The sequence below is a fragment of the Pseudopodoces humilis genome, chromosome 11 (assembly GCF_049639895.1).
Source record: "Pseudopodoces humilis isolate 2021_Gansu_Grassland_sample_001 chromosome 11, ASM4963989v1, whole genome shotgun sequence".
In the NCBI taxonomy this organism is placed as follows: domain Eukaryota; kingdom Metazoa; phylum Chordata; class Aves; order Passeriformes; family Paridae; genus Pseudopodoces; species Pseudopodoces humilis.
Genome location: NC_142210.1, coordinates 18,193,157 through 18,206,226, shown reverse-complemented (window position 1 = coordinate 18,206,226; position 13,070 = coordinate 18,193,157). Strand labels below are relative to the sequence as shown.

The following is a 13,070-nucleotide window of genomic DNA, read 5'->3' as shown; positions in this document are numbered from 1 at the left end:
TCTCCCATCATATTTGGTGATTATACCTGCAGACATCTTGTTTTCCTCACAGTAGAGCTATTAACTGGCTAGCAGTTATTCTGTGCTGAGGGTCCCTTCATCAGTCTTGAGCTTAAATAATACCTTGGATATTGGACAGTCTGCTGCTTCATAAATTAGCAAGCCTAAGCAGCAGGACTGCTTTTGGCAGAATTTTCCATAAGTCTAATGATACAGCTGGAAGTACAACTCCTCATGTTCATTCTCATTGCTACTATTAGCTTCCTCCTTCTTAGCCCAAAAGACATATTGAGTTGAATATTTCACTCCCATTTGCAACAGGCATTTGAAGATAAATGTGCCCAAAATTTTCAGAGAATAATACGTCGACATGTATGATCTTTGAGAATTTAATCTTTTTGTCAGTGATAAAATTTGACTCTGGGCACAAAATCCTTTCCTGCGTGAGATTTTCTTGTAAGTTTCAGTGACATTGGATACTTGGAAACATTTGAGAAGCAGCTTGACCTTGTTGCATTCAAGCTGTGCTCACTGGATTTGTTTAGTATTTAGAAAATCTGTTTAGTATTTCACATACCCACTTTGAAGTTCTATCCTGCCTACCAGTGTTTGGGTTGTTCAGGGGCAGTATCCCTGTGAGTTTGACCCTGGATTCAAGGCCGGCATGGTGTAAATTCATCATCTTTTTACTGTGGGGGTTAAAGGTTGCAGGATGGATTTTGTGAGCTGCCTTTTAGCATGCACTGACCTGAACTGTCGGAAGATCTACATCGAGGGTGCTCAGACACACCTGGTCTAAATGCATCGGGAGTGTTCCTCCTCCAGAAGGATGAGATGTTGACTTACATCGCTTTCTCCTGCTGAATCAGGACACTCCTGCCCACCCTGTTTACTTAGCAGAGAGAGGATCAGGCACTACTCATCCAGGCAGTTCGTAAATCAATGGAACAGAGGATTAACAGCATATGGAGCATGCCCCATCCTCAGGCCTGGCATCTCCTGAGCAAGGTATATAGCCCTGGCTTTACTCCAAACTCTTCCATTTATCTTTATTCCTGTCTGAATTGTGGTGGCTGCTATTCTCTTTTATCAAAAAAATTTCCTATTGGGCAGCTAAAATAAAGCAAGCAAAGAATGAAAAGTAAAGCACAAAACTTCCACCACTGAAAAGATGGAAAGATATTTTTAAAATCGTAGTGAATATCCAGGAAGTATCCTGTGAGAGAAAAGGATGCAAAAGCTTATGCATGCCCTGCATGAGATGGAACAACGTACAATATGTCAGTCTTACATTAGTTCCCAGTTTATTACTATAGCCTGAACAACAGAATCAAAAATTACAAGTTAACAGTCACATACTCTGCTCTCGCAAAGCTGTTTCTGAAGCTGGAATTATTTGGGGTAATTTAGTTTGCTTGATTAAGATAATTTTAGGATGTGATTGGCCCAGATAAAGAATGCATCACTTTAAATATGAAGCTAGCCCTCATGTTCAGGGGCAACTAATCTACCTTTTGTGTATTAATGTGTCATAAATTACTGAATTTCCCGAAATGTAGTTGACTTTATACAAAGAAGAAAACTTCTGTAAGTGTAATTTGTTGTAGGTGGTTGTGCTTTCACAGTGATTTTTTTCTGCAGTTTTAAGTCCAGAAGTTGTAACACACTGTAAGTCTTTACTCATAATGTCTAATTTCTTGTACATTGCGTGTGTGTATCTGCATATGAGACTGGAGAAATGCTTACACAAGCAGAGTTCATGCTTTAAACAACTTTTTTTTTTTTTTTAGCTCTTGTATTTGCTAAGCAACACCAATTAACTCTTACTCAAAATACCATTCCCTCAAATAAAACTGCTGCTATTTGCAGTTGTGCCACATGGCTCAGGACACTGCACTTGCCACATAACTCATCCACGAAAGGCTCCTGCTTGCACTGGATCCATGTAGGTGCATTAAATGTCCCATGTCAACCTGTGTCTAATCAGTCTTAATGTCTAGAAATTTCCATCTGCTGTTAACGGTGTTTCCCCACCATGGTAACCAGCAATCTGAGAGCACACCTGGTCTCATACAGATCAGGAAGGCTTTAAATCAAAATCTTGGCAGCTGTTTGGTACATAGTAAGCATTGTGCCTCCTTTATCTTATTTTATATTAAAACAGGGTGACATGAAATGAAACTAAAATATGCATTTGCCCTTCCAGTGTCTTCCCCAAGTCTGCCACACCAGTGATATCCCTGCTGGCTTTGAACCGAGCTTCTGAGACCAGAGCCTTTGATATGATCCTTGCCCTCTCAGTCATGCTGCTTCCTAGAGGAGTCCGTGTCCCTGATCTGCTGACAGCCACATTGCTATTTTTTCTTCAGTATTGTACTGAAGGGAGAAGTGACATTATGCTGTTTGCAGTGGGTTTTCTCCCCCACCCACCTCCCCTTTTAAAATTAATTATTAACTGCTATGCCAGGGACAAATTATTCTGGGGAGCTGAAAAATTGTGATCCTTCTAATAGGCTTGGGTTATTTCCAGCTGGTTTTAAGCACCTTTCTCCATTAGCTGGAGAGGTGATTAGCATGAAGAGCCTCCTGAGTGAAGTGTCATTTTAGCATCGAAAGTTAGCTCTGAGGAGCAGGGCGGCCGAGCCCGGCGCCAGGCCCGTGGCTGTGCCCTCGCCTTCTCCCGAGGGAACCCCGCATTCCCTGTTCCAGTAAAGCCAGGACGTCCCTGCCCGCACACGGTGTCACCTGTGGGCTGTGCCGAGGGGACCCTGGCCAGGCACAGAGCAAGGAAAGGGGATTAGAAGCACTGCGGAGCTGAGCCCCAGCCCCGCGCCGCTGCCTCACGCCCTCTCCTTTACTCACAGGATCACAGAACCAGTTGGGTTGGAAAAGATTTCTGAGATTATCGAGTCCGACCTGTGGCCCAACACCACCTTGTCAATCAGACCACAGAACCAAATGCCACCTCCAATCTTTTCGTAAACATGACACCACCACCGCCCTGGTCAGCCCGTTCTGATGTCTAATCACCCTTTCTATGAAGAAATTCTTCCAAATGTCCAACCTAAACCTCCCCTGGAGAGCTGAAGCCATTCCCCTCGTCCTGTCCCTTGTTCCCTGGGAGCAGAGCATGACCCCACCTGGCCACACCCTCCTGTCAGGGAGTGGCAGACAGTGAAAAGCTCCCCCAGCCTCCTTTTCTCCAGCTGAGCTCCCCCAGCTCCCTCAGCAGCTCCTCAGTGCGCTTGTGCCCAGCCTCTGGCCCAGCTCCGTTTCCATTCTCTGCACTCGACTGCCGTAACTCGGTGCCGGCACGGCAGCGCTGCCCGAGCTCCTCCGAGACCACCCGTGCTGTTCCAGGGTCGCTCCAGACAGCGCTCGGAGAACGTAGCGGTGCCGGACCCGCCACATCCCCGGTTCGGACCCGTGACACCCCCGGTTCGGGTCCGTGACACCCCCGGTTCGGACCCGTGACACCCCCGGTTCGGGCCCGTGACACCCCCGGTTCGGACCCGTGACACCCCCGGTTCGGGCCCGTGACACCCCCGGTTCGGGCCCGTGACACCCCCGGTTCGGACCCGTGACACCCCCGGTTCGGACCCGCGACATCCCCGGTTCGGGCCCATGACACCCCCGGTTCGGACCCGCGACATCCCCGGTTCGGGCTCGTGACATCCCCGGTTCGTGCCCCGCTCTGGGCGCTCCTGGCCGGGGCCGGCGGGGGTGCAGCGCCCCCTCCTGGCAGCGCCGCCGCGGGCACTGCCTGCACGGGCCGCCGCCGAGCCGGACAGGATTCCCGCTGGGAAAACCTGTGTAATTTTTGCCGTGTACTTTAATTATTCTCTCTTTAATGACTCTCTGTTTATAAACTAGAGACGGGTCCGCGAATAGGGCGGGCAGCGCCGCCGCCGCTCACCGCGGTCCTCCCGCTCGCCGGGGGCGCTGCGGCCGCCCGGTCCCGCCCTGTCGCCGTTGCCCGAGCGGCGGTTCCCGTTCCGGGCGAGGCGGCGGCGGTGGCGCCGGGATGGATCGGGAGCTGCTCCGGCAGGCGCTGAACCACCACGGTCCCGCGCTGCTGTCGCTGCTCCGCGCCGAGCAGCACGACAACCCCGACTTCCGCGGGCTGCTGCCGCCGCCCGGGGCCGCCCCGGAGCCGCCTCGCGGGGCCCCGCCGGCCGCCTGGTGAGGGGCGCCGGGGCAGCGGCCGGGCGGGCCGTGAGGGGCCGCGGGGCGCGACTCACCGCGTTCTCCTTCCCCCAGGAAAGAGAGGGCGAGCATCGACACCGAGATAAAGCGCTTCATCGCCAAGAAGGCGGATCTGCTGTTCGCGCACTCGTGGAAACCCAATGGGCCGATCGAGGACACCATCGAGGAGAATGAGGGTGTGTGAGTTGGGGGCGCGTCACTTTATAAGGACCGCGCTTGAATTTACGGTGTCTTTAAAAGCAGGCTTCAAATTTTTCCTGTTGATTTTTATGGGCAATACATAAGCTTCCTGTTAACACAAAAATCATTCACGTGTTTTGCTGTCGTGAAATATTTTGTGATCTCAGGATGTAGCTTGGCCGTTTGTAACTGGCTGTGCCCTTGTTGCAGAGTGTTACGCTGTCATGCCACCCCTGGAGAGGTTCTTGGAGGTGCCCAGGGAGGAGAGGAGAGAGCTGTTCTTCCGTGACATTGAGCGTGGCGATATCGTGATTGGGAGGATTACCTCTATCCGTGAATTTGGCTTTTTCATGGTGTTGATTTGTCTGGGAAGTGGTGTCATACGGGAAATTGCAGATTTGGAAATCACTGTAAGATACAGCTTTGGTCAATACTTCATTTTTGACATCATTTTGTTGTCTCTTGCATCTCTAATGGAGTGGAATGTGTAAAGGTGAAACAGCTTTGGGATGGTGGGTAGTGCTTGATTTTGTGGGCAGCTTGAAATAGTTTGCTCAGCCAGTGAACATGTCTTGCTGTCACCCACATTATTGGCTTGAAAAGGTCATCATTTGTGGGCTTACGAATTTTTACTTGAACCAAGCCATGTTTTAAGAATTGCAGTTCTGATGTGCATTAAGCTTAAAATAATCTTTTTTGGCTTGGTCTTGGGGAAGAAAAAAACGCCAACCCTATGGCTTCATTTATGACATTCCTGTTCTGTTCTGTTTCAGGCCCTGTGTCCTGTGAGGGATGTGCCTCCTCAAAGCAACCATGGAGATCCTCTGTCTTACTATCAGACAGGTGATCTTATTCGAGGTGAGTAGCTGCAGAAGTTGTCAGGAATTAGTTTGTCTCGGGCTTGAGCCATTTCTGTAATTTTATCCTTACCTGTATTGTTTCTGCAGCTGCACTCAAGGATGTTGACCGTTACCACGAGAAGCTGGCGGTGTCGCTTTACAGCTCAGCTCTTCCACCCAACCTTTCCAGTACAAAACTGGGCGTGATCACCTCTGATGACTTCCCACTGCATTATAAGTAAGGATGTGCTGTTTGGCTGCATTTGCTGGGTGCAGTCAGGGTGTCTGAAGAGCATCTCTGACAGGCTGGCTGTCCCTTACACTCCTCAGTGGGCTTTCTGATTTAATTGGGTGATCACGTCCTCCTTGTTGTTCCTCTCTTTAGCATACTTGTGTCTGGATATGTAGGTGTGGTTGGCTTTTTAGCTTCTTTCCAAAAATAAAAGGAAAGCAAAAGGCAAGGTGAGATATCTGTTGTTCCTTTTGGACTGTGTTAAAAATTAAAAAAACCCTCAAAACTTTGGGGGACTGGAATATGAATTCTTAGCATTTTAAAATTCCCCTTAGAAAATGGGGACACAGTTGTCTGTAACATTTGTAGTGTTTTTGCATGTCCTGGAGATACAGGGTGGGTGCCCAGATAGGTTTCTCACTTGGGTAAAGGACAGGAGGGTTGGTCAATAGCAAGGAAATACATGCCTGTAGAAGAGGACAGTCTGTGAGCAGTAATACAGATACCATACAGGCATTTTTATTCTAAACATAAGCATGATGAAGTAGGGTACAGAGCCTGAGGTCTCATTTGTGTACATTGGTGCTGTTTTTAAGGCGAAGCCTGGAAGTTGCCAGCACAGGAGAGACATTCGAAGAGGTTTTGCATCGTTCCCCAGGATTCGCTAATCCATCATTAGTTGAATATTTAGCAGAAAAACTGGGACTAAGTGAGTCAAATCCACCGTCTTTGCTGAGAAGTCTTCAAATGTAAGTGATTTTTACATTGTTCCTCTCCTGTAGCTCTGTGGAGATTATTCTAATCCATTGAAATAGACTTGTGAGTGGGAGTCCTAGACCACTTAAACCTTTTACGTTTTCACTTGCATGACTGCAGCATACACATCCTTAAATATTTAAAACCAAACTCCTCTAGAGTAAGAAATTTGCATTTGAAATCCTATTGCTCTGAATAAGCAAGACACCTTACCACACACAATGTTTGATATCAGATACTTATGGAATTTATTGTGTAGCTCCTGTCATCATCTGTGGATTGAAATGCAGGATGTTTAGGTTTTAATGTCTTCCCACAGATGTTCATTCACAGTGTTTATTTTAGTAATAGGTTTGACCCCTTTTGTGATTGATGTTGTGACCCCTACGTATGTTAGGCCCAGAGCAGGTAGTGGGCTTTAGATGCTTTTGCTAAATGTACTCCAGTTTTACTTGTTCCGTTCAGCACGTCTAGAATGGTTTGGGAAAAACTGGTTTCAGAAATATGAAAGAACAGACCTGACTAAGGGAGAGCAGTAAGGCATGAACAAATAATTTTTCGGCTTATTTCAACTGCACTGCATACTGTAACCTTAACCTTGTAGACTCAGACAGCCAGCTTGATGTTTTTATTTGTTTGTTCCTTAAAGCAAAAATTTTAATGAAGAAGATTTTGCCCCTGCCTTGAGGAAAAAGCAGTCCGCATCTTGGGCCTTGAAATGGTATGTGATACTTTTTCTTATCAAAGTTTGTTGTTAGATTGGGTTACAGATTCTATTTCTGCAGTTTTTCCTCTGTATGTGTAGCAATGTAACCAGGATCTTACTGAAAATAAACCTATATGCCAAGTGGGAATGTGACAGATAAAGTCCTGAGATTCAGTTCCAAAATCTGTGTCAGGTTTAAGGGAGTTGTTCTTAGAATATTTTTAATATCCTGACCCATTCTAGAGTTGAGAGCAAGATTTGTGATAACACAAAGCACACAATTTTCTGTTTTATAATTGAGTGTTGAATGACCTCATACTTGTCAAGTCATTTAAGCTTCAGACTGTAGATGTAACAAGTGCACTTGCTGTCTTTGCAGTTAAATGGAGCAGCAGCCCTGGATATTTACTTGTGCTTTTACACTATGCTTTGTATTTGCAATGTTGATTAATTGCAGAAAAGGTTGCTTATAATGTTAAATTAAATTTTAATTTTTAAGAAAAGTATGTAATGAATTGCTCTGAAAATCAACTTATATTGATTCTCTTCTAATAAGTTAATCTCTTGGAAAATGTGCAAGAAATGTTCAGGTAATATGAAATGTAAAATCTCAGGATATTTGTGTGAGATGAGCTGGTTTGAGTGTGTACCATCTGCCCATATCACCTTGTGCCATCACTCTAATGGGGATTTTTAGCTTTGGATATAATTAAGCCTGTTCAAGGTTAATGGTGGTAGGTCACACATAGTTTTGTGCAGGAAATTGTTTAAACAATTATTCCATAAATCAGAAACAATGTAATATAGTAGCACTGTGCAGAAATGCTCTTGAGTGCCTTAAGATACTGGATTAAAGACAATACGTTTTTGTGTAATTAGGTCAATATCACCTAACTGAAGTGCCAGTGTGAAGTACACAATAACAAGGTCAAGTTTTAACCTGTCTCTTGTTTGGAATCGTAATTTGTGAGTAACAGAACAATCTGCATAGACTAACAGTACATACTATTTTCTAAATATTTTTTTTCTCCAGTGTAAAGGCTGGGGTGGATTATTTTAAGGTTGGGCGACATGTGGAAGCCATGAATGAGTACAACAAGGCTTTGGAAATTGATCCACAAAATGTTGAAGCTTTGGTAGCACGTGGAGCTCTGTAAGTCTGCTTGTTTCATTTTTTTCTCCCTTTTGTGAAAGAGAAGCATCATATGTTTCATATACAACTTTCTGTTGCTCTAGGTATGCAACTAAAGGAAGTCTGAACAAAGCCATAGGGGATTTTGAAACCGCTTTAGAAAATTGCCCTACCCATAGAAATGCAAGAAAATACCTGTGTCAGACCCTTGTGGAAAGAGGCGGGCAGTAAGTGTTGGGGTTATGAGTTTGGTTGGTTGTTAACAAGTTTTCTCATAATATATTTTTTTAATACCATTCTAGTGAGGATGCAGAATGGCATCTTTCCTTCCTGGCTATGTGTTTAAAGAAAAATAAAAGTCCTTGGAAATAGCCATCCTTGTGTAATTGTGGTTTAGACTTGGTCCTCTGTCCCAGTTAAAATCCTGGAAAAATATTTGAGGTTTAATCCTCAGTATCCTTTTTAATCCTTGATACCCTTTCACTGGTAGGATATCAGGCTTGCATAAAGTCCTGTGAATTGTTTGAATATATTCCAAAAGGTTGAGGATTGTTTAGTTATTTTTTTTTAAAAGTTTTGAAACAAAATTATGTTCTGTTACTCTGCTGAAATATTGGTGACCCACTCTAACGCAAAATAATTTTAGTTTTGAATATTCAGGGAATAGGTTTCTTTTAACCCATGTGTTAAGAAGAGAGAGACAGTATTTTTGAAACTGGAATTGATATTTCAGAGAATAGTGTTACAGGTCAGAATTAGGAGATGATAAGGTGAGAAATACTGTTTTGTGTTGTTAGTGAGGTGAGCTGAGATGACAGAGAGGGTCTCAGAGGGATGCAGGGGTGGTGTCATAATGCAAATAACAAATACTTGCAAATAAGAAATAGCTGTCAAAATCTGTGTCCTAACTGTATGTGAATTATCACTTGAATTTTAGGTTGGAAGAGGAAGAGAAACTGCTTAATGCTGAAAGTTATTATAAAAAAGCTTTAAGTTTGGATGAGACTTTTCAGGAAGCAGAAGAGGCCTTAACAAAACTCCGTAAGCACATGCAGGTGATTCTTTACTTTCTTTTCATATGGTGCTCTCGGTGACAATAAATAAACATCAGAAATCATATTAAGTCCTTTGAATAGAGAGGGGTTAAATTGATGGTTTGTCTTACTCTCTGCTTCCCGACTCCACAGTAAATGTTTTCTAGTGAGCATTATGGCTGTACCTACCAGAAGAAAGGTACCTCTTGGTGACTCCACTCTTTTGGGATAGTAAAGAAATGCCAGACAGTGGAGACAGGGAAAGAGTAAAGTAGGGATAAGAATATCCCATCACACAGTGTGATTAATAAGGTTAATTTAAAACATTCTGTGAATACAAATGTTCAAAGTGTAGAACACTTACCCCAGCCATATAAACATTGTTACCATAGTCTGGCCAGACCCTTGGTCCTTGGGGTACTTAGAGAAAGAGAGTAGCACCAGGCAAAGCTGAGGCACAGGGAGCTCACATGAGAGGGAAATGAAAATGGAATTGAAATGAAAACAGCAAGAGGTGGAGGGTGGGCGGGCAGACAGTTTGAATATCTCAGCTTTCTCCTCCGCTGTCTGGTGGTTTTTCTCTCTTCCCTTGCACGCAGCATGTTTCCCAGGTGAGCCTGCTGGGTCTCTGTGCTAATCTGAGTTGTCATCTTTTCCCTTTTATTTACCTCCTTTGCTTGTGTTGTCTTCCAGAGTGGGTCAAAAAGTAGAGCAATGAGGAACAGGCTTGTGTTGTTCTGTGCTTCTGCATGTGAGGATGTACACAGGCTGGGGTAGAGGGCCTTAGTCAGCAGTTCTTCAGTTGGTGGAGCCATAATGCTGACAGGATGTGTGGAAACAAGGGGGAAGAGGAGATAGGACAATCTGATAAAACTGAGCTACACCAGAGATAAAGAGGTGCACGTTATTTGAGCAGTATCTGCATTTGGCTGCTTTAGAAAGAGGTGTCAGTTAAAATGATGAAGAATATTCTCATCAAGTAGGAGATAAATGTTATTCCTTTGACATTCTCCTGTAGTCATTGATGCAGCAGATAAAGAATATGACAGCTGTTGTTTGTTGCTATGCATGGCCTTGGCTGCATTGAAGGCTTTTCTTTCTTATAGCTGTTAAGACAGTTGCTGAGTTTTGAAAACTAATCAGACTTCTGCTCAATCTCAATAGAGCAACTCTGTAGGGCTGTAAGTGGCAGAAGTCTGATCTCTTATGGACTTAAGTAGTTTAAGGATTATTTTTCTGCTTAGATGCTCTCCTGCATTTACCTGTAACTTAGTACATAAGTCTGATATTGTCCCTGGTATGTAGAATGACTGAAACAACTGCAGTGTGTTTTCCTGTAATACTGATTATGTGTTTTTCTCCAATGCATTTCCCTCTGAACGGAACTGTTGCTGCTGTGCCTGCTGTCTGGTGCTGCTCATCACCACCAAACCCCTGGAACTTGATTTCTTACGTAAACTATGCATCAAACTGCTCTGTGAAATTGTTACAAAACGGTTTGTATTCAAACATGGCCAACTTGAATTCATCTTCAACTGGGTTCTGCCATGTTTCTTTTGTAAACTACAATAATGATGACACGTTCCCTCAAACTCTTCTCTCTGTTTTGGTTGTTTGGGGTTTTTTTCCTTATTTTTTTACATGTTGGTAATATTGGGGATTTTTTGCATATTCTATCTGTATCTTTTGGGCTCTGTGCTTCCTGGTGTGCTGGATCATGGGTACCACTGCAATGACTGGTCAAATATATTTTTTAATGGAATAAAAACTGCAATATGGCCCTTAAATATAAACCTGTCACAATGGCCAATACCAAATTCCTGAACAATATTCATTTTTGGTCTGGGAATCCTGGTAAAACATTCCTGGTGTATACATTTGGATGGGGTTGAATGGGGGTTAATACCCGTGTTAACACTACTAATGTAATCTTTTTTATGATGCTTGGGTTCAAAAAAGAAATCTTTGGAAATGAGGGAGAAACAAGCTGCCAAAGAAGAGAGACACAAAGCAAAGAAAATAGAAACGAGTGCAGAAAAATTGCGTAAGCTCTTAAAAGAAGAAAAAAGGTAACTGTTACATTCAGTGTACTGGTTATGTGGCAATTAGTGCAGATGACACTGTGAGCAATCCATCTCAGCAAACAATAAGCTGGGGAGAACTTCTCCCTGGGTAAGCTGCTTTTCCCTCAGAATGTTTTTATACACAGTGTCCTTTTAGTGCATACAACCTTTAATGGAGGTGTGTGTAGAAGAGAAGTTGTTTAAGGAATACTTTGCAATATTTGCATATTTGCAAAGCGTAATGCCATGTGAAATTGGGAAAGAGGTCTTTCATAACAAAATGTTCAGTGGATTTAATCTTTTGATGAAGAAATGACATTTGAAATTATCTTGCCAGTCAGGCTCAATTTCTGTTCCCACCTTACAGTCCAAGCTGGGGGATGCAGATTTGCTTTGTACGTGTAGTTTTTGCCTGATACTGAAGGTCATCTCACAAGTTAATTATTTTTTTAGGTTAAAGAAGAAAAGGAAAGTATCGACTTCCTCCTCCTCTTCTTCTTCTTCATCCTCCTCCTCCTCTTCCTCCTCCTCCTCCTCATCATCATCATCCAGCGATTCATCATCAGATGTATCAGCTTCTTCTTCCTCCTCTTCCTCTGATCACAAGAAACGTAGGAAAAAGCGTCGGCATAGATCTGAGTCTGCTCGCAGCTCCAAAAAAAGCTCATCTAGAGCTTCTTCCCATTATAAAGATCAGAATAGGAAAGAGGAGTGGTATTCCCCTCCAGCTGATACCTCTGCTTCCTTTCTTAACCAAAGTTTTGAAGTGGAAAAACTGCTGGAAAGGCAGGACAGCGTAGCGTGCTCAAAAATGGAGGTAAAAGAGAAAGACAGACACTGTTCTTTTTCGAGGACTTCAGGTGATGATGAAGACACTTTTGGAGGTAGGTCTGAAGATTCAAGAGATTCTTACAGTAGCTCCAGAAGTCAGCCAAGTCATAGCAAAACTGAAAAATACAGTAAACCAGAGAGATTTTTCTCCAGTTGGAGGGGTCCTTCAGGTTCGTATCATAAATCAGATTATAAACCCAGGATGCATTATTACAGGAGATTTGAAAGGGATGGAGAGTGGAGAAGAGAGCAGTTTAAGAGACATGGCTCAGGTCAAGACAGGTATTACATGTCCCCAGGGTCTGACTATTCTGGCAGATCATGGGGGAGGTACAGGTCATATTCTAGCAGCTGTTCGCATGAAGGTGACAAAGGTTATGATAGTGACAGGCAGCATAAAAATGAAAGTGAGTCTAACAGTAGAAAAAGAAGTTATGAGGAGGCTGATAAAACAAAGGAACCAGATGAAGAAGTGTCATTAAATGGTACAGAACAAGCAGAAAGTAGTAAAAGAAATCTGCCTCAGAACTTAGTTAACATATTCAATCAGATAGCTGAGTTTGAGAGGGAAAAAGGAACTAAGCAGAAGAAGCAGTGAAGTACCTGAGAATACACTACTTGAATGAGTGTAGTTACGTGAACTTTTAACTTAGTATCTTGTGAGGAAATAAATACAAAGTGAAAGGCAGAATTTTTTCTGCCTTTCAGAATGTCAAAGTATTCTAAAAGATCATATGTTGGAAAGAGATGGAAGAATATCTTACATAAAACATCAGTTATTATTTAAAATACCAGTTTCCTGTGCTCTTAATTTGAGGTGTTCCTGTACAATATTCTGTCTGATGGGCTGAAATCCCTTGACACCCCAGGGCATAGTTAGCTGTGCTCACATCAAATACGCACTTTAACAACAGCTGGGCTTGGTTTTCCTTGTCCCTGGGGTACTATTGACTCTAGATATTCTTTTATCAAACTTAACTTCCAGCTATAGAAAAGGGATAACAGAATGAGGTCATGTGCCATCAATGTATATAGCCCATTTGATCATTAAATTTTCTTAATTTTTCTTAAATTTTTGTGTCTGGGTTTTT

At 43.4% G+C, this 13,070-nt stretch overlaps 1 protein-coding gene across 1 annotated transcript; it reads left to right on the top strand.

Moving 5' to 3' along the window:
• Window positions 1–4,011: 4,011 nt before the first annotated feature.
• TTC14 (tetratricopeptide repeat domain 14) lies at window positions 4,012–13,051 on the top strand. Its single transcript, XM_088061006.1, has 12 exons — window positions 4,012–4,182; window positions 4,261–4,382; window positions 4,597–4,796; window positions 5,160–5,244; window positions 5,334–5,463; window positions 6,054–6,206; window positions 6,863–6,934; window positions 7,953–8,072; window positions 8,156–8,278; window positions 8,989–9,106; window positions 11,045–11,154; window positions 11,602–13,051. Exons 1-12 carry the CDS (start codon window positions 4,025–4,027, stop codon window positions 12,575–12,577), a joined length of 2,367 nt encoding a protein of 788 aa, XP_087917132.1. The 5' UTR covers window positions 4,012–4,024; the 3' UTR covers window positions 12,578–13,051.
• The last annotated feature ends 19 nt before the right edge of the window (window positions 13,052–13,070 follow it).